Source organism: Peromyscus californicus, unplaced genomic scaffold, assembly GCF_007827085.1.
Source record: "Peromyscus californicus insignis strain IS unplaced genomic scaffold, ASM782708v3 Scaffold_11__1_contigs__length_118956290, whole genome shotgun sequence".
In the NCBI taxonomy this organism is placed as follows: domain Eukaryota; kingdom Metazoa; phylum Chordata; class Mammalia; order Rodentia; family Cricetidae; genus Peromyscus; species Peromyscus californicus.
In genome coordinates, this window is record NW_026294402.1 from 90,045,242 (window position 1) to 90,067,075 (window position 21,834).

Below are 21,834 nucleotides of genomic sequence, written 5' to 3' on the forward strand. Positions count from 1 at the left end.
AAGGCCTGTGTGCTCCCCAAGCAAAGGCATGAGATCTCAAGTGCTGGGATTAAAGGTGTGTGCCACCACTGCCTGGCTCTGTTTCTCTCCTAGACTGAGTCAATATCATATAGTCTAGGGTGGCTTTGAACTCACAGAGATCCAGACAGATCTCTGCCTCCTGAGTGCTAGGATTAAAGGTGTGTGCACCACTGTCTGGCCTCTATGTTTAATCTAGAGGCTTGTTCTGTTCTCTGATCTTCAGGCAAATTTTATTAGGGTACACAACATATCACCACACCCAATAATAATAATAATTTTTTTAAAAATGCAATGAAGACTGGGGTACACTTGTAGTAGACAGCTTGCTCAGCTCCTGTGATGCCATGGGGTTGGAGAGAGGGAGAAAGAAAGAAGAGAAACCCAGGGGAGGATCCCAAGGACACCAAAAGTTAAGGGAAATGGCCAAGGGACATACTGCTAAAAGACAAGGGCTAACCAAAGAAAGCATTTCAGGGAGGCAGTGAACGAGACTGTCAAACCATGTAAGAAGAAAGGAAAAGAGTGGCCAGTGTCCTTTGGATTTAGCCAGCTGAAAGCCACGAGGGAAGAGAAGGATTCGAGAGAAAGGCACTGAGTTGAATGTCCCTTAGGTGAGAGCTTTATTAAGAGGACCATTAACTTCACTGCCAGTACAGCTGCGGTCCGAGAGGCTCCAGCGCCCATCCTGCAAAGCCAAGGCAGGTGTCCATTCTTACAGATTTCTAAGAAAGGGGGTGATCCTTGCATACTGAGGAAGTGGGCTTAGTTAATATATGACCTGTGCTTCAAGGCATGCATGACAGGAGTCAGGGTGACACTGGATAGGGGAATGGGGCTGGTTAATGTGTGACATTACTCAAGCTGCCATGGATCCTGGGCAGCAGTGGGGTGGCAAGATGAGGATTTTGCTTTTCCTGAGTGCTGTGAGGAGAGGACACAGGTCTGTGAGGCTATTGACTACAGCAACTTTGAGAGAAGGATGACAGGTGGGTGTAGGGCTGCTCCCAAGAGCATCTGGAAGGTCTGCCTAGGTGTCTGTCTAGCATGAACGAAGGCGTGAGTCTTAGTTACTGCTCTATTGCTGTGAAGAGACACCATGACCAAGGCAACTCAGAGAATAAAGTTTATTAGGCGCTTGCTTATAGTTTCAGAGGTTTAGAATCCATGACCATCATGGCAGAGACCATGACAACAGGCAGGCAGGCATGGTACTGGAGCAGTAGCTGAGACAGAGAGAGAGAGAGAGAGAGAGAGAGAGAGAGAGAGAGAGAGAGAGAGAGAGAGAGAGAGAGAGAGAGACAGAGAGAGAGACAGAGAGAGAGAGAGAGACAGAGACAGACAGAGACACAGAGACAGAAAGACAGAATGAGCACTAACTTGGGATGGGATGGCATGGGCTTTTGAAACCTCAAAGTCCACCCCCAGCATCACCCCTCCTCCAACAATCTTTCTCAAACAGTTCCACCAACTGGGGACCAAGCATTCAAATATATGAGCCTATGGGGGACATTCCCACTCAAACCACCACACCATGGGGTTTGAGCTCCAGTACAACATAAACTGGATGTAGTGCCACATGCTTGTTTTCCTAGCACCCAGAAGGTAGAAGCAGAAGGATCAGCAGTTCAAGGTTATCCTTTGCGACACAATGGGTTCAAGCGGCAATAACAATAGCAATAACTAATGGAAAAAGAGACCATTGGTGATTCTGGTGAGAATTAAGGCAGGGAATGGAGGAACAATGTGATACAGTATAATATACAGTGGCTTAAGACTGAATAGGAGACAAAAATATAGAATCAGCCTTATGAAAAATTCTTCCACGAAGTTTTGCAGAAAAATACAGGAGTACTTAGAGGGAAGATATTTGTTTGGAACACTGACCTCGACATCAGTGGCTCATTTATTGATGTATTGCTAGAGTTGTTGATGTATAAATGGCTGCCAGCTTCCTTTCCGTCTGACTCACACCTTCTGCCAAATTTAGATGGAGCTTTGACTAGTTTTGCTATTGTTTGAGATGGGGCCTCACTACATAGTCTAAGCCAGCTCGAACTAGGGATCCTCCTGCCTCCTCCTCTAAAGTGTTGGAATTATGGGCATGTATTTGTCACTCTCTGTAAAAACTATTAGTGCCTTTCCACAACTTACTAAGGTGTGTCCTTATGGCACTGGGATATGATGTTGTCATTTTCAGATGTGTTGGGCCACATTCAAAGATATCCTAGGACATATGTAGCCTGCCAATGGGGGCCTGCCAATGGCGGGCTACAGGTTAGGTATGCCTATTCTAAATGTTTCCTAAATACCAGCTAAGCTGTACCATTCAAACCTTCTGTATCCTTCAGTTTATACTGTTGCATTTGGTTAGGATATTCCTCTTCTCCAGTCTTTGTTTCTTCCAGTCCTGCTGGACCTTCAGGTCCTGTCTTAGATACAGTAACACCTCCATAAGCCCCTTCCTGAGCCAACTCTGTCCATTGCAGAACATATGAGTGCTTCTTCCTCCTGTCATCCAACGCATGCTGATTCTCTCACTTTCTGTCTGTCTCTTTCCATAACACTTTGCTTTGAATTTAATTTGGGGTTGTTATTTTCCTGTAGCTGGAGTTTTTTCCAGTCCTGCCTAGCCCGCGGTCAGGACAAATCTCTCTCACCCGCCAGTCCCACAGCTCAGACTCAACCGAGTAAACACACAGAGACTTATATTGCTTACAAACTGTATGGCCATGGCAGGCTTCTTGCTATCTAATTCTTCTATCTTAAATTAACCCATGTCTATTAGTCTGTAAGTTGCCACATGGCTCGTGGCCTTCCGGTACCTTACATCTTGCTTCTCATTGCAGCAGCTGGCAGAGTCTCTCTGACTCAGCCTTCCACTTCCCAGAATTCTCCTCTCTCCTTGTCCCACCTATACTTCCTGCCTGGCTACTGGCCAATCAGTATTTTATTTATTAACCAATCAGAGCAACACATTTAACATACAGAACATCCCACAGCACTTCCCCTTTTCTTTTTTTCAAAAAGGAAGGTTTTAACTTTCACATAGTAAAATTACAGATAACAAAACAATTATCAAGCAAGAATTACAGTTACAATATCTAGTCTATTTATAATAACTAGTCTATTTGTATTTGGCAAAATTAAAGAAGATACCCTATCTATCTTATATTTGTGAGTCTAAGGTTTCATATCTAACTTATCTTTTATCATAACTAAGGAAAACTATAACTAGTCTTCAACTACATCAAAGACCTCAGAAGGATATAATATTACCTGAGAAACGGGAGGAGGATGCAAGCAACTTTTGGGAGTCTTTCAGGGTAAACAGAGACAGCTGGCAGCCTGGACAGTCACCTAATGTTCCTTTGTAAAGTTAGGGCATCTGTCTTCAGCCCACAGGCCTAGAGTCTCTCAGTCACTTCTCTCTGTGTCCTGTAGAATGTCTGGCAGTTTCCTCTGTGAAGCAGGAACCTGAAGGACCATTTTGCCAAGCAAAGTTCAGTGGTCACCTTCTTATGGGTCCTGCATGTCCAGCTGATCAAGCAGTCCAGGCAAGAACAGTTTCTTGCCCAAATGGCTATTTTTGCCAAGGTGAAGATAAACTCCATATGGAGTGTCTTCAATGCCCATCCTCCTCTCTGAAGTAAATCAGTGCTGCCTGGAGTAGACATGTCTCACTGTCTAGAAAGTCTAAATTTTTCAAACATTTTAAATGCCATATTCTATAGGTCTTTGAAGTGTTTGAAGATTGATTACCTGTCTATCTGAAATATATCTATGTATACCTAGAAAACTTAACTAATGACTACAAGTGTGATTATCATAGATGACTAATTATTAATCTGTATTTCTTAATTATCCATTACAATCTAAATGAGTTACATAAACATAATACCTCAAACAAGAATAGAAATATATATATATACAGTATAACAAAATTAACTTTATACTTGTAACAATAAACTAAAATTCATAGCAATGTAAAACATTTTAAACAAGTTGCTCTTTAAAAGTAGATTCAGTAATCTACCCTTTCATCCTATCATATCTATATCATATCCCCTTTTCTTCTTTAGAAAGAGATTGCATTTATAATCAACCTGATTTAAATAAAAATATTGGTTTTTCTCTGTTCCGCACCAAAGGGCTCTTCTGATATGGGACAAAAGAATCTCTTAACCTTTTTTTTTTTTTTTTTTTAGCAATGTTTGGATTTAGAGAAGGAGTGAGCCAATTCCATCTCCAAAGCCAGCTTGGTATATTTGGGAATTTGGGCGTAGCTTCTCTTACTACTTCCTGCTGGAGGGGGGCGCTGTATCTTATGGGATCACAAAGAAAATTTTAGGATTATGGAGTAGTCCATGAGGGTGTATCGCCTGAGCCAGTTGCCTTGAAACTGTTCTGGATGTTGGATCATCTGGACCATGGTGTCATCTGAGACCTTTCCGGGGCTCTTGGCTGGTCAAACCTGATGTATCTTAATCTGGAACAAATTCATAGCCTCTGGCTTTCTGTGGAAACAAAAGCAGAGCCTCCTTTCCAAAGCAACATATCCTTACATCCAAATTTTGAAGTCAAGGTGTCTTTAAAATATACATATTGGCTTAACTCAACAGCTTTTACAATCAAATTTTTTTCTTCAGTTAAAAATCCCAAAGACAACACAATTCAGATTCTTTGTGTAATATCCATCTTTATGTGGCTTATTTTTATACTACCTTTAATGTCTCTTTAAAGACTTTATTTTTAAAAACTATTTGTTTATATAACTGTGTATATTCCTTTTCTCTCTCTTCCAAGCTTACGTACATTTATACACACATTGTAAAGCATTTAAAGTCTTGTTCCATCTGAATCTGTCTTATTGTGAATCTATTGCTTTAAACTGCAGCATGACTAGGGCTAAAATAGCAGCTTTGGCTGGTGGCTCCGCCCACCTCAGTGCTGTGGGATGTTCTGTATGGCAAATGTGTTGCTGATTAGTCAATAAATAAAACACTGATTGGCCATTGGCTAGGCAGGAAGTGTAGGCGGGACAAGGAGGAGAATAAAGCTGGGAAGTTGAAGGCTGAGTCAGAGAGACACTGCCAGCCGCCATGATGACAAACAGCATGTGAAGATGCCAGTAAGCCACGAGCCATGTGGCAAGGTATAGATTAATGGAAATGGATTAATTTAAGCTGTAAGAACAGTTAGCAAGAAGCCTGCCATGGCCATACAGTTTATAACCAATATAAGCCTCTGTGTTTACTTGGTTGGGTCTGACGGCTGTGGGACTGGCAGGTGAGAGAGATTTGTCCTGACTGTGGGTCAGGCAGGAAAACTCTAGCTACACCTCAGCTTCCCAACATGGTGGTGGTAAGTTTACCACAAGCTCCGGGAGCCATCAACTCTTAGAAACAGTGGGTCTATGCTTTTATCAAAGCAGCGTGTAGCCCAGAAACCTCTTTTTTTTTTTTTGTATTACCAAAGACTAAATCTACCATGCAGCGTAATGTGCCACTTGTAGACACCTCATTCCCGCCATATTGCTGGTCAAACGCACACGCCAGGAACCTCCCATAGTAGCTCAAAACCTGCAGGCTGCCGCTATCTTGAGAGTGACAACTTGAAACTAGCTTTATCTTACTCATCTTTTTGTCACAAAAATGCCTAACACACACAGTATCTTACACACACACACACACACACACACACACGCCTTTTGGAGGCTGGAACAATAGCTCAGCCGATAAGAGCATTTGTTGCTCTTACAGTTCAGTTCCCAGCACCCACATAGCAGGATATAACTGCCCATAACTCTAGCTCTACAGGGTCTGATGCTCTCTCCTGACTCTCTCCTGACTCCCTCCAGGCACAAGGCACTGTAGTTGGAAGTAGCTTCCCCACAGGCCATCTGGTTGGGGCATTTTTTCAATGGAGGTTCCTTCTTCCCAGCAGACTCCAGCTTGTGTCAAGTTGATACAAAACTAGCCAGCACAGTGACTTATAATTTAAGCTTTAAAAAGTATGCCATTCATAGTGGCACACACCTGTAATTCCAGCATTTCAGAGGCTGGGGAATGGGATCCTTCATCAGGGCCAGCCAGAGATCCACAGTGAGACTTAAAAACAAAGGGAGGGAGAAGAGAAAAAGAAGAAGAGGGGGAAAGTAGCAATGGAAATAAATGACATTCTATTGTCTGATTCTAGCACCTCTTATCTATTACTGTACTCTTGGGAGATGGAAATAAAAATGGAAATAAAGAGATTAAGTACTTTCCTGAGGCTATATAGCTTCGAGCAAGTGTAATGATAAATTTTGGGGGGGTGGGGGGGCTATAATTCCTAATCCTGTTTCTTCTAACATTCAATTATTCATTCAAAAATGTTTACTAAACATGAACTATGTCCATGCACGGTTTCAATTCCTGGGCTGCCAGCAACAGACAAAATAAACAAGACCTTGCTTTCAAAACCTTATATTCTAAGACACAGCCACTATCATTAGGTTCTAAGAGCTATGAAGAGAAACAAAAGAAGGTGAAGAGGAGGAAAGTGTGAGTTTATGTTGCTGTATAAGACTCTTGTCATTTTATCAAGCATATCTAAAGGCAAAGGGGCAGAGGGAAGGGTGGGCAAGGTACAGCCAGTTACAATCCTGCAGTCAGGAGCACACCTGGCTGCCATTCCACCACTATTTTCGGAGGCTGTATCAGTAATTACCTTCGTGTGCCAAACAACAAATGTAAGCATTAGTGCGTGGCCTTACCCAGTTAAATAAGTAATTCGGACATAGTGAAATCTATGACTTTAACTGTCGGGTTGTCAGGTCCCTCTCCAAGCCAGATCCCGGGAGTTCTGCTTCACTGCGGATCCAGGTTTGGAGCATCTCGAAAGCAAAACTACCCGCGGGAGGTCACGCCCTCCGGGGGGAGGAAAATTGGGCGGGCGCGTCCGCCGCCGGCCCCGCCCCTGTCGCCTCCGGGATTTCCCCCAGGTCCTAACAGGAACGGAAACAAGCGCCTGCGGGTCGCGGCCGACGGCGGCTTCCGGGAGGAGTTTTGGACCGCGCGGGCCCCCGTCGGCGCTCCGCTTTCTCCGGAGGTGGCTGTGGAGGAGCCCAGCGCCGGCGGCGGCTGTTTTGAGAGCCGCTCGGTGTCAGCATGGGCGACCACGGGCTGGAGCTGGCGTCCATGATCCCCGCCCTGCGGGAGCTGGGCAGGTAGGGTCGCGCGTGGTCGCCAGCCTCGCGACGCCGGGTCTGCTCCGTCGGCGCCGCGGCCTGCGGGCGCTTCCCCCTCGCCAGTGGCAGTTGGCGGGAGCGCGGTGGCGACGTGCGTGCCGGGTGCCCGGGCAGCGGCCGCTCCGCGCGCGCGCGCGCGGGGACTTGCCCACGCGAGTTTCTGGTTTGCGTGAAGGGTCTCTTCCGGGCGTTTTCCCACCCTCGTTCGCTTCTGGAAAACCTTTCCCTGGTTCTGTTCCTTCTGGCGGCTGCCGGGGAGTTACACTGGCTTAGGCTCTCTCGGAGAATCACGGCCTCCCCGCCTCTCAGCGAGGGCGGTGAATGGCTAAAGGGGCCGTTGTCGTTTCTTCTCGAAGAGAGGCCGTGCTTCGGCCAGCCGAGAGATGTGATTTTAGTCAGAAATCCGAGGGGCTGGCCACAGAGGAACGTGCACAGCGTTTCCCAAACTCAGAGTTGCCGTTCCATTTGTAAATGCCTCTTTTCGACCCCACCGAGCGTCGCACGCCTTGAATCCCAGACCTCGGGAAGCAGAGGCAGGCGGATCCCGGCGCCAGCCAGGTCTACCTAGTGAGACCTTGCCTGAAAAAGGCAAAGGAAGAAGCCAAAAACAGATGCTTTGTTTCTGTCAGCCCCGGGAGGGTCCTGAAAACCAGGTTCCAATCTGAAGAGTTGGTGCTTGCCACGCCCCTTCATCGCGGCTAGGCTTCCCTCTATGCGGAGAGCATTGCGGCCGCTGATTTACAGTTGAAATTGCTTTTCGATTTCTTAAACTAGAAACTTTGCACGTCAAGTCAGTGCTGGCCTTAAGTCTGTGAGATAGCTGCTTCCTTTTTTTTTTTTTTTTTTGCACCGTGTTCATTTCCTCCTGCTAGCCATCCCAAAAACTTAAATTAGAGGATAAATGAAAAACCACTTTGGTCCTGACTGCATCATTACCCTGTGATTTTTTTTCACTGTGCATAATATACTTTATGGGAGCATTTACTGATTTCTGTCTTTCTAAAAGTATATGAGTAAAAGTGATTTTGGGAAACTGATGATAAAAATTTTGTTGTTCACCATCACTGAGATTCTGTCTCAGAAAAGATGGAAGGCAGTGACAGACACCTGAGGTTGCCCCCCTGGCCACAACACATGCTCCATGGCATGAGCACCTGTACTCACATGAACATGTAGGTACATGCATTATACACACATATAGACTAAAAAAAAATTGAAAATTTAAAACAGTTTAATTGCTGTTACTATATTAAAAACCTACATAACTCAACAACATTAAAAAAAACTCATACTTTGATTAAAAAAAATGGATTCACCCCCCCAAAAAACAAAAAACGAGGTACCATTTCAGACCATTATAATAACTATTGTATATGTTAAAAAAATTGGTAAGGATATGGAGAAAGTAGAATGATATAACTTAATCACTGTGGGAAATGGAATGGAGGTGATACAAAAAAGGAGGGGAATAAATATAGAATTATCCTGTAATCCAGCAATTCTTTTTCATGTAGACCCAAAAGAATTGAAAACAGAGATTTGAACAGATATCTGTACACTGTTGCTCATAGCAGTGTTATTCACACAATACCTAAATGGTAGAAGCAAATGTTCACCAATAGATAAGTAGACATAATCCTCCCAAATGTGGCGTAAATGCAGAGACTATTATTCAATGTGAAAAGGAAAGAAATTCTAATATACTACAACAGATTTTATACTAACCCAGTAGTTCTCAATCTGTGGGTCATGACCCCTTTGGCAAACCTCTACCTCCAAAAATATTTACATTATGATTCATAACAGTAGCAAAATTAGTTATGAAGTAGCATCAAAAAATGATTTTATGTTTGGGGGGTCACCACAACATGAGGAACTGTATTAAAGGGCCTCAGCGTTAGGAAAGTTGAGAACTAAATGAAGTCACAATGTGCAATTAATAGAAGATACCTAGAGTAATCATGTTCATGGAGATAAAATAGTGGAATGAGTATTGTCAGGAAGTACAAGAGGGGGAAATGGTAAGTTACTGCTGATAAGGTGTAGAGTTGCAGTATGGGAAGGTAAAAAGTTCTAGACATGGGTAGTGGTAATGTGCTGAACTTAATACTATAGAACTATACACTTTAAAATCATAAAATGGGCAGGCGATGTGGCACGTGCCTTTAATCGCAGCACTTGGGAGGCAGAGGCAGGCGGATCTCTGTGAGTTCAAGGCCAGCCTGGTCTACAGAGTGAGATCCAGGACAGGCACCAGAACTACACAAAGAAACCCTGTCTCCAAAAAAAAAAAAAAACAAAAAACAAACCAAAACAAAAAATCATAAAATGGTAAATTATACAATTTATATTTTATCAAAATAAACCCAAATGATATTTTCTAAAATTGATCTAATTCTGTTCACTGTTTCCTTTGGGAAATTCCAACCTTCTTGGCATTTAGAATTAACCTCTCAGATTTCTGTTTGTCTGGCCTTTCCATGTCTCCTAATGGCTTTTCTAACTTTAGTGTTGGTGTCTCTGGTGTTTTTATTCATTACAATTGCATTTGTATCCCAGGCTTCCACTAATATGAGCTGTGTGACCTTAGGTAATTTAACTTCTAGAACTGTCAGCTTCCTCAGATCCAAATTAGGTTTAGTATCCTATCTTGTTGCTTTTGAGTCGGAGTAGCATTGACAATAATGTTTAGTTTTATTTCATACATATTGTATAGCTAGATCTCCATGCATCTTAAGATCTTGAAGTATCCATGTATCTTGTAGATATCCCACTTGGTTATTGCTTTGAAACCTCAGAGTATTTCAGCTGTTTTACTTTTCTCCCGGAACTGTGCTTCTTATGTGGATTGGTAAATGGGCTGACAGTCTACCCTATCAAGTCTCCACTGAACTGCTTCTTTTACTTTCTCAACATTAGCTTTTTTGCATGGCCTGTTGCATTATAGGTGCTCAGTAAATTTGCATTGACTCTTAAGAATAACTGTCATTATCATGGGTTGTAGCACAGACACTATTAAATTTTCATTTTCTGTTTTGTGGTGATTTTATATAAAGTCACAGAACTCAAGCTGAATTCATTCAGGATTTTAGGGAACAATTCTGTTGAATTGTATTTCTCATTTTTTTTCCCCAATGCTGATTGAACCCAGGGTCTCCCACATGGTAGGCAAATGCTCTGCCACCTTGTATTTCTCTCTAATACTTTTTCTTGATTAACCCTAAGAAGAAATATATACATTTCTTTCTTAGCATTTTTGTTACCTTTTTATTATGAAAATTTTCAAATACAACAAAAGAAAGAATTGTATATTGATTTACTCCTTCATAGCCTTCTTTCTCTCAGCACATATTATTCTACACTAAATCCTAGACATCATTTCATCCATGTCAATAATTACTAGTAAAGGATAGAGCCTTCTTTTATAGATTTATTTATTTTATTTTTTGTGTGTAAGTATTTTGGCTATATGTATGGGTGTGTACCGTGTGTGTGTCTGGTGCCCTCAGAGGTCAGAAGAGGCCATTGGATTCCCTGAAACTGGATTTATGAATCGTTGTTACAGTGTAGGGGTTGGGAACTAAACCAGGATCCTCTGCAAGAGCAGCAAGTGCTCTTAATACTGAGCTGTCTGCCCAGTACCATGAGCAAGATGGCTTATGGTTCCACTGGTGCTTGAACCTTGGACTTTATATATATGGACATAGATGTGATAACTGCTACCTATGGAAACATGTTTGATACTTTTAAAATATAATCATGGTACCATTATCAATTTAAGATTACTAATGTCATTTGAGGTCTAGATTAAGATCACAAATTGTAATTATTTGATGTGGCTCTTAAGTCTTAATTACAGACTTTCTTTTCTACTCTTAGAATTTGTGTTTTGTTTGTCTGTTTGAGACAGAGTCTCTCTGTAATGTAGGTCTAGTGTCCTGAAACTCACAGAGATCCACCTGCCTCTGCTTCCTGAGTGCTGGGATTAAGGGGTATGTGACCATACCCATTCATAGAATTTATTTCTTAAAGAAGCACTGTGCTACAGATTTTCTAAAGATCTAAATCAGTACTGTTTAATGGAACTATAGTTGAAGCTACATATGTAATTATTTAAAATTTTCTAGTAACCACATTTAAAAAGTAGGAAGGAAAAAATAAAATTAGGTTAGTAATATGTTTTATAGGCTGTGTATTAGCTAATTATATCCAAATATTACCATGTTCATATGTATAAGATGATTAATGCAATGTTAACTTTTTTTGTGCAAGTATTTGTAATCCAGTATATATATCTTATAACACATTTTATTTTGGAGTAACCTCATTTCAAGTATTAAATAGTCACAGGTGGCTAGTGGTTGCCATTTTGAGTGCACATTCCTAAAATCTGCAGGCCAGATTCTTGCACTGGCATTTAAGACCACCCCCCACCACCACCACAAAATTAGTAGTGTCTTTAGACTTTTTGTTTAGTTTTTTTTAAGACAGGGTTTCCCTCTTTAGTCCTTCCTGTCCTGGAATTCACTTTGTAGACCAGTGATCTCGAACTCAGAGATCTGCCTGTCTCTGCCTCTTGAGTTCTGGGATTAAAGGTGGACGCCACTGCCTGGCTAGACTTTCATTTTTAAGCAGTAGAATACTGTCTATGTTAACACTTAAACTACTTACATTTGGCAAGTTCAACTTTAGAGAATTTTCTTACAAATTAAAAGGTGAGTCCTTTTAAAGATTAAAAGCTTTTTATTGGGTTAGTTTGTGAGACAGAATCTCTCTAAGTAGCCTATGCTGGCCTAGAATTGCTAGCCTCCTGTCTTAGCTTCCAATTATAGGTATGTGCCACCATGCCTCTCATAAAAAATTTTTTTACATTGATTTATTTACTAGGAGGGAGAGTCATGCACAAGCACAGTGCATGTGGAGATCAGAGGATAACTCGTGGAGGTTGGTTCTCTCCTTCCACCATGTCAGTCCTAGGGATGGAACTCAGGTCTGGCTTGGCAGCATGTGCCTTTATGTGCTAAGCCATCTTGCTAGCTCCCCCTGTGCCTCTTTTAACAAGCTTTTCTTTGTATTTTAGTGCTACTCCAGAGGAATATAATACCGTTGTTCAGAAACCAAGACAAATTCTCTGCCAATTCATTGACCGAATACTTACAGATGTAAATGTTGGTAAGAAGAAAATATTTTTTACATGACCTTAGGAATTAGATGGTTTCCGTGTCATTATACTACCATTTTTTTTCCTCTAGGCAGTTTTAGTTACAGAGTTAATATTTGTTAGAGATACTAATTTCAATCAAGTTGTTACTCAGTGTTGCTTATTACTTAAAAATATGTAATTTAGACCGTAAAACCAAGTTTGTGTTTCTGTTAATAACCATGATTTTCTACTGGCTTCCTAGAGTGCTTTGATGTGCTAGCTATAAAACATTTGATCAAGTCCAATCATATGGACTTTTTTTATTGACAACTTATGCCTCTGGTAGATATACAACAAATGCCACCAAAAAAAACCAAAATAAACCCTGTCGTAGCAAAAGGTTAAGGTAGAGTGGAATTTGTTACCAACACATTTTATGATTTATCATAACCATTCAAACTTTATTCTTTTCAATCCACAAAGTTAAAGGTTGCTGAAAAAAAATAGCAAAGGACTATGAACACTTACAAAATGTGGTTTCATATGGGGCTCCCTCTGTTTGAACTACTTTCCTTTTCCCTCTGCCAACTCCTTATCTAGGAATTCCTTCATGGTATTTTTCCAGAACTGTTTCCTTTTATCCTGAGTTACCATGCCATGTTGCACTACTATTTTTTATTTCTTTACCAGATTATTTTTTTTGTCTTTTATCATTATTATTAAGAGATTTTTCTATTCATTTTATATACCAACCACAGATTCCCCTGTCCTCTCTCCTCCTGTCCCCAGCCTTCCCCCCAACCCACCCCCCATTCCCACCTCCTTCAAGGCAAGGTCTCTAATGAGGAGTCAGCTGAGCCTAGTAGATTCAGTTGAGACAGGTTCAAGCCCCTCCTCCCTGCACCAAGGCTGCACAGTGTCTCACCATAGGCACTAGGCTCCAAAAAACTGGCTCGTGCTCTAGGGACAGGTTCCGATCCCACTACCTGGGAGCCCCCTAAACAGTTTAAGCTGAACAACTGTCTTGCCTATCCAGAGGGCCTAGTCCAGTACCATGGGGGCTCCTCAGCTATTGGTCCACAGTACATGCGGTGGTTTCACTAGTTTGCCTAGTTGTCTCTGTATTTTTTCCTATTATGGTCTTGGTGTCCCTTGCTCATAGAATCCCTCCTCTCTCTCATCGATTGGACTCCAGGGACAGAGTGGGAGAGCAAGGAAAGAGATACCTTGATAAATAAAGACATCATGGGAATAGGGAGAAACAGAGTGCCAGGGAAGTTCCCAGGAATCCACAAGGATGACCCCATCATAGACTACTGGCAATAGTGGAGAGGGTGCTTGAACTGGCCTACTCTGGTGATCAGATAGCTGAATACCCTAACTGTCATCATAGAGCCCTCATCCAGTGACTGATGGAAGCAGATACAGAGATCCATGGCTGGGTGCCAGGATCCAATTGTTTTTTGTTTTTATCTTCAGATTTTATCATGGTGCCTGGCATCTTGTAGGCCTCTGGTACAAATGTTTGCAGAATGGGATGTATGATAAATTAATGTACATGGTTATTATAAAATTAGGTGGCAGGCTGGAGAGATGATTCAGACATTGAGCTGACTGTGCAAGCATAAGGACCTGCCTTTAAATTCCCAGCACAATCTTAAAAAGCCCGCTGCAGTGATGCACACCTGTGATCTCATGGCATATCTTATGGAGCTTCCTGGTCTAGCCAGTCTAGCTAAATTGGTAAAGTCTAGGTTCATAGAGAGAACTTGTCTCAAAAATGATTGAGGCAGACACCCAGCATTGACCTCTGACCTCCACATACACATTCACACACACCCATGAACATGTACATACACTTACACTACACACATACAAAAAGAATATTAGATAAGTTGATAGTATTTCTCCATATCAGTTTAGCACGAGTACTCTGCTGGACAAAAGTTTTGATTACCAAAGTCTAGTTTCCTAAGAAAAGCTGTATTGTTTAGTTTGTCATGACTTTTTAAGAAGAATCTTATATTTCTTAGTTGCTCTAGAACTTGTTAAGAAAACTGATGCTCAGCCGACCTCTGTGATGTTACTTGATTTCATCCAGCATATCATGAAGTCTTCTCCACTTATGTTTGTAAATGTGAATGGAAGCCAGGGACAAAATGAGGCCAAAGACAGTTGTATTGGTAAGTGCTATTATTTTATGTAAATCGTCAGTCAGTTTTATGAGATCTCTTTTCTGCTTTTCTGAATAGCACACATACTTGATTACATACTCCCAGAAGTCATATTTACTATATATTGAGGGGAAAGGTGATAGTGGTTTTTTGTTTTGTTTTGTTTTTATTTTTGTTTTTGCATTAGGATCACTGGCTGGCCTAGAATTCACTTTTAGACCAGGCTGGCCTGGAACTCAGAGATCTGCCTGCTTCCTGGGTGATGGGATTAAAGACATGCACCACCATTCCCAGCTTTAGCGACTTACTTTTTTTAAAGTTTTACTGGAACATCTTCTCTAGTTACTACAAAGCCTATTTAGACATTTTATTCAAAAACACTTACTTATGCTTGGTGTGATGTTGTATGCCTTTAATCCCAGCACTCAGGAGGCAGAGGCAGGCGGATCTCTTGAGTTCAAGGCCATCCTGGTCTACAGAGCAAGTTCTAGGACAGTCAGGGCTACACAGAAACCCTGTCTCAAAAAACCAAACCAAAACAGCAGCAACAAAGAACTTACTATACTGCCTTTTAAAAAAAATTTCTTTTTGTATGTTGAAGCTTTTTTCTATGCTACTACCCCATTGATTTTTTTTCTTTTTTTTCTAGTTCCCTCATAAAGGGATGCGAAGTAAACTTTTTCCTATATAATGAAATATTTTAGAATTTGTTGGTAGTATTACAAGTATCTGCTTTGGTAATATAGCCTTCAAAGGGTATTTTCTGACTCCTCGTGGCCACCTAGGACTGCCTTGGTTGCTGCTGCTTTATATGTTCTTATTACTGATGTTCTGTATTTCTTCTGTCATAAGTTCTTAAATTATACTGTAGTCATGTTGTCAGTCTTAGCTATATTTTCTAAAGTTTGAACTATGACCAACAAGTGGGTTATGAAATAACTTGAGAGCCACTAATATTTAAAACAAGATGAACTGGGCATGGTGGTGCATGCCTTTAAACTCAGCACTTGGGAAGCAGAGGCAGGCAGATCTCTGAGTTCATGGCCAACCTGGTCTGCACAGTGAGTTCCAGGACATCCAGGGCTATGTAGAGAGACTGTCTTAAACAAATAAATAAATACATAGACAGACTCTGTCTCAAATAAGTAAATGGCATGTGCATATGGATAGGGGATTGGATCTAGCACTTTACATGTAATAGATAATCTATCACTGAACCACACCTCCAAGTCTCCATTCAGTAACTTTTCATTAAAGGAAGCTGGGTGTTGTGGCTTACACATCTAATCCCTAGCACTTGAGAGGTGAGAGCATGAGTATCATGAGGAGTTTAAGGTCATCCTTGGCCACATAGCAAGTTCAGGGCCAGTCTCAAAAAAGAAAAACAGGATTTTTGTTGATGGAGTAATAGTAGCTACTATTTGTTGAATATATATTATGCTTTGAGAACTATGCTAGTTCACATACGTTATATTTCTTGATCCTCACAATCACCAGTATCATAGATATTATTATGCAGCTTCAGAGAGGTGAAGTTGACGTAACTAGTAGATGGTAAGCTAGAACCTTTTGTGTAGCTCAGAAATTACTATTCTGAAGTACAGCCTTTCCATCATGTGGGAAACCTAGACTGTTCTCGTGAGAGTTATACTTTAAAAATCAATCATCAAGCACTTAACAAATTCACACTTATGATATACTTGCTTATTTAATTATTTTCTGTTTGTTTCAAAGAATTCAGTCATTGGATCATTACAAGACTTTTACGGATTGCAGCAACTCCATCCTGCCACATGTTACACAAGAAAATATGTGAAGTTATCTGCTCATTATTATTCCTTTTTAAAAGCAAGAATCCTGCTATTTTTGGTGTTCTCACACGGGAATTACTCTATCTTTTTGAAGACTTAATTTACCTCCACAAAAGAAATGCAGTGGATAATGTTATGGAATGGCCAGTGGTTGTTAGTAGATTTTTAAGCCAATTGGATGAATACATGGGATGTTTACAGCCAGCTCCTTTGCAATTCATGAACATGCAAAATGTAGAATTTATTGAAGTCACTTTATTAATGGTTCTTATTCATATTGTTCCAACTGTGTTTTTTAGACGACAAGAATTGTTACTATGGCAGATAGGTTGTGCGCTGCTAGAGCATGGTAGTCCCAAAATCAGGTCTTTAGCAATTAGCCTTTTAACTGAACTCTTTGAGCTTGGAGGATTACCAGCACAGCCAGCCAGCACTTTTTTCAGCTTATTTTTGGAATTACTACAACACCTTGTAGGAATGGATGCTGACCAATTGAAACTGTATGAAGAGCCGGTGTCAAAGCTGGTAAAGACACTATTCCCCTTTGAAGCAGAGGCTTATAGAAATATCGAGCCTGTCTACTTAAACGTGCTGCTGGAAAAACTCTGTGTCATGTTTGAAGATCGTGTGCTTATGCGACTCAAGTCTGATTTGCTGAAAGCAGCTTTGTGTCATTTACTGCAGTATTTCCTTAAATTTGTGCCAGCTGGGTATGAATCGGCTTTACAGGTCAGGAAGATATATGTGACAAATATTTGTAGAGCTCTTGTAGATGTTCTTGGAGTTCAGACACATATTGGGGTAAGTAATTATTAAGACTGCACATTAAATGTTTTGTTCTTTTAAGTGGATAGGATGTATTAACAAAAGAGAACATCTTGCACAATAATGCATATGGAGGGCATGATGATTTTCATAGCTTAGTTTCATTCCCTGTCATAGATATTTTACTTTCATTTCAGAAAAATTTGTTCATTATCTTAGTGAACTGCCAATGGAATAGATTGTTTTAAAGTAGAATTTTTAAAATATGTGTTTATAGCAGCATTAATTGAAAGAGGGCTAGTTATCTTAATTGGAGAAAACAATTTAATCATTAAGATATTTATCTGTGAATGATTTCACTTTAGAATGAGTAATTAGTGATACCAGATTATACCATTTTTCCTGTTTGGACTGTGGGGAAAGACTGGCAATAAAATACTCAAATATGTAGTAACTTGATTCAGTATTTTAAAAATTAAACATTTTAGCTTATTTTAGTCTATAAGTCTTGTTAGATTTATAGTATGAAAAAGTTAGTGATTCCCTTATAAAAATTTCTGCATAGCATTTTGAGAAAGAGGGGAAAGACTATAGTGTATATGTGCTGTAGACCTTTGAAAGCCATAGAACCATTGTTAATTGATAGAATAAAATAATATTGATTAATGTGAATTTTTGATTTGCCTTATAAGATTCAGAATTAGTTTATCTTCCTAGAAAACATGTAACTAACACCTAATGCATTTTTTTCTGTTTATAAATAATGTAAACATATTTCCTAAGAGGTAGTTTATTATTTTTGTTTTCTCAGTACTTATTGGGACCATTTTATGCAGCCTTGAAAATGGAAAGTATAGAAATTATCAAGGGAATTCAGTGCCAAATGCAACAGGAAAATCTCAGCGGTAATAATGATGAAGTGTCACCAAAGAGGCGTAGACTCAGCTCCTCTCTCAGCTCTTCCAAAAGGCCATGCAGACAGTCTGAAGGGTATGACGTCATCTGATTTTATTTTAGACAGTTTATAAATTTTATTTACCTTAAAAAATAAATTTATGTTAAGTACTCTGGTTTAAGAACATCTTTCTAAACATAGGCAATAGGAATGCTTAAAATAATTTGCTAGTCATTGTGATTTACTCTAGTATGATACTATCTGTATAAATATAGTTACTTTGAATGTTTTTGCATGCCTGTTCAGTTTAGCTTTTTAATAATTGAGAAGTGTCAGCCTGTGTGTTATATTTCAAATCTTAACAAACATACTATTTTTTGTGTGTAGCTAAAGAGTTGCTGTAGTTCAACCAAATTGAACATTTTTCAAATCTATCCTAATGTAGATAAAAATTGATAATACATTGCAATTTTTGTTTTATTTTTATAATTACTTGTGTGTGTGTGTGTGTGTGTGTGTGTGTGTGTGTGTGTGTGTGTCTGTCTGTCTGCCTGCCTGCCTGCCTGTCTGTCTGTGTATCTGTCTGTCTTGTCTACATGTGTGTATATACCACAATGACTGTGTAGGGGGTCAGTGGGAATGGGTTCTCTCTTCCATCATGTGGGTCCCCACAGATCAAATTCAGGTTCTTAGGCTTGGTTTTAAATGTCTTTATCTGCTGGGCCATCTTGCTGACTCTCTTATTTCTTTAATTAATTAAAATTAATTTGGTTTTTTCGAGATGGGGTTTCTCTCTGTGTATTTTTGGAGCCTGTCCTGGATCTCGCTCCGTAGACCAGGCTGGCCTCAAACTCACAGAGATCCTCCTGCCTCTGCCTCCCGAGTGCTGGGATTAAAGGCCTGTGCCACCACCACCCGGCGCTGTCTCTTTTATTTTAAATATAGGCGTTTACTTATTAATTTTGTGCTGGAGTATAATCCTAGGACCTTATGTATACTAAGTAAGCACTCTATTCCTGAGTTGTGACCCTACCTGATATTTTGTTTGAAATGCATTTGTATTATATATTAATACCCTCTTACTGTGATTATAACTATTTATAGAATTACTCATGTGGATATGGACAAAAAGAGCATATTATGGAATGTACTGAAACAAAAGGCTGAATCCCTGCAGACGTCCCTTGAATGTGGTACTCTGAAGAATTCTGTTGCTGAGAAGTTAGAAGGAATCACTGTTGTATTACAGCTGACTGCTCTCTGCACTGTTCACTGTTCTCAGCAAGACGTGGATGGGTAAAAAAAAAAAAAAAGAAAAGAAACATTTGAAATATTTATTTTTTTTTTAAATTTTATTACGTGTGTGGGTGCATGGATACCATGGAATGCATGAGGAAGTCAGGAGACAACTTGGTGGAGTCAGTTTTCCTGCTTTTACAGAGGTTCCAGGGATGAGCGTCAGGTCATCAGGCTTTTAGGACAAGTGCTTTACCCACTGAATCATCTCACTGGCCTGTAAATAACATTTTTATTTTCTGTGTGGGCTGCCTTTAATGAATTTGTATTTACCGTTTTAAGAAACTTCATTACTCACTTAATTTCTGTGACCTTAGGACATAAACTTTGTAGTGAAGTAGGTAAGAAAATTTCTGTTGAATGTCTGCTAAAGGCTAGGTACTGTGCTAAATGTTGCTTCCATCTTAATCTTTATGTCAATTCTAGAGGTAAATGCTGTTCTACCTACTTTACCAACTAGAAGTTAAAGTGCAGAAAGATTAAGACTTTTTTTCTCTTAAGCCTAAATAACTTTTCCCAAGGACACATGATATGAAGATAGCAGAACATACTTATGTACAGTTCAGAAACTCATGTTCTTTTGACTATATTTTTTGAAATAGAGCAGAAATTTAGAGTGCAGAAGAGGCAGATTTTCTGTTCAGTATCCTTATATAGATTTTCTATCAAAAGAAACAAATAAAACCTTTTGAAGACTTTCTTCTACTGCCACAATTTAGGACAGCTTATGCTCATTCTGTACTTTCTGACTGATTTGTAACTAACCAATACAGAATTATAAAAGAAGAGATTTTAGGAAAATTATATTAATTCAGATGCCACTGAACTTAGAATTTGAGATAAATTGAAGGAATAGATTATTAGATTCTTGTCCTTTTCAGAAGAGTGTTTGCCACATCAGTTACTAATTACACGAGCATGTCTTCTATCATTATTTAAACCTGGTAATACTAACATTCAAAGATCCTAGATCAGTCCACACATCACAAGAGTGATTTAAGAGATTAAGATAGGATTGCCACCAGGCCAACCTAGGCTACAAAGTTAGACTCAGTGTGTCTGTATGTCTTCCCCCACCTCCCCACACATACTACAAACAACAACAGAAAAAAAAGTGACTTAAACCAACATTAAGAGAATACACTTAAAAAAAGAGAGAGAGAATACACTTAAATATAAGGTTGGTTTGCATACTGACTTTAAATTGGCTTAAGGTTATAGGTTAGTTCTGTGCTTAATTTTGGCTTTATTAAAATATTATGTTGGACAAAACAGAATTCTTAATTCTAATGTCTTTTAAAAAATGTACTCATTGCAGCCATAATTTTAAGGACTGTCAACACACATATAAGAAGAAACCTCCAGTAGTGATAACTTGGATGTCTTTGGATTTTTATACAAAAGTGCTTAAGAGCTGTAGGAGTTTGTTAGGCTCTGTTCAGAAACTTGAACTGGAATTAGTCATTGATAACATGGTGCGGATTTATGATGCTTTGATGTATATGCAAGGTGAGTACAAATAAGGTAACCTTAGTCATTGTAGAAATAGGCTTTCTGTTTTTGCCTAAAAAATGAAAAAATGTTCACTGTATTCAGAATATTTTCAAAACTTCTGTTAATTAAACTTACTGGTAGTTTCTGAGTTTCACATTTATTTGTGTAATATTTGATTAATTTAGTTGATATTTATTTGAAATGTTTAAATGTTTTGGTTTGAGAATCTGAAGAATGCTATGATCTATATAGACAATGCATAGATGTATATGTTTTTAAGTCACATCTGGTTTGGTTGGCCTCATGGAATTCAGCATGGGCCTTGAAGTATAGCTCAGTGGTGGAGTACATGTTTAGCATGTGCAAGGCCCTGAGTTTGCCACAGACCACCCCCAATTAAAACAGAGGATTGTTTATGGCCCTTCATTTTAAGAATCCTTGTTTATTGAATGTTGGTTATAATTACACTTGATGTTTTGCATATCTACATTCTTGAAAAAAATTAAATATGAAGGAGTAGGTATAATCTATGTCCTGTTGTCTGTCTGTGTAGTAAAAAGTTCATTTGAGGATCATATTCTGGAAGAGTTATGTGGAATGCTCTCACTTCCATGGATTTATTCCCATTCTGAAGAAAACTCTTTAAAGTTGACCACATTTGCTACTAATCTGCCATTAAGCCAGAGGGTTTTCGATAGTTTCTGTAAGTAATAAAAAACTATCTGATGTATGTAGCTTATTTTGTTGTGTATAATTGATCTCTGTGTAGAATTTATAATACTTTGTCACAATTTTTTCAATAATTAAAAGGAGAATACTTTGAACAGCACAGAAAGGAGTTTGGTATATAAACAGTTGAAAAGGGATACTTGCCCTATACCTATACCCTTTCCATCTGTACAGAATTTGAAATGTATCTGCAAGTATCTTTATCTTGAGCTGGGTATGGTGGCTCACACCTGCCATCTCAGCACAAGAGGACACTGAGACAGGCGTGCCATGAGTTC

At 39.6% G+C, this 21,834-nt stretch overlaps 2 protein-coding genes across 3 annotated transcripts in view; one reads left to right on the plus strand and one right to left on the minus strand.

Annotated features, from left to right (window-relative positions):
• Pls1 (plastin 1) overlaps positions 1 to 6,972 on the minus strand; it is a 110,091-nt gene extending 103,119 nt beyond the window's left edge. Inside the window, exon 1 of the mRNA XM_052717177.1 lies at positions 6,776 to 6,972. The gene's annotated coding sequence lies outside the window, so the exon portion shown is untranslated. The remainder of the gene's footprint in view (positions 1 to 6,775) is intronic.
• Positions 6,973 to 7,073: 101 nt separating this feature from the next.
• The window catches only part of Atr (ATR serine/threonine kinase), a 113,042-nt gene continuing 98,281 nt past the window's right edge, over positions 7,074 to 21,834 (plus strand). The window contains exons 1-8 of one of the 2 annotated variants that reach the window (XM_052717037.1): positions 7,074 to 7,228; positions 12,330 to 12,421; positions 14,426 to 14,575; positions 16,301 to 17,178; positions 17,954 to 18,132; positions 19,142 to 19,333; positions 20,652 to 20,842; positions 21,381 to 21,530. In XM_052717037.1, the coding sequence (XP_052572997.1) occupies positions 7,170 to 7,228; positions 12,330 to 12,421; positions 14,426 to 14,575; positions 16,301 to 17,178; positions 17,954 to 18,132; positions 19,142 to 19,333; positions 20,652 to 20,842; positions 21,381 to 21,530 (1,891 nt within the window). In that variant the 5' untranslated portion in view covers positions 7,074 to 7,169. Of the gene's footprint in view, positions 7,229 to 12,329; positions 12,422 to 14,425; positions 14,576 to 16,300; positions 17,179 to 17,953; positions 18,133 to 19,141; positions 19,334 to 20,651; positions 20,843 to 21,380; positions 21,531 to 21,834 lie in introns of those variants that run through there. The other variant, XM_052717045.1, reaches the window with a different exon arrangement.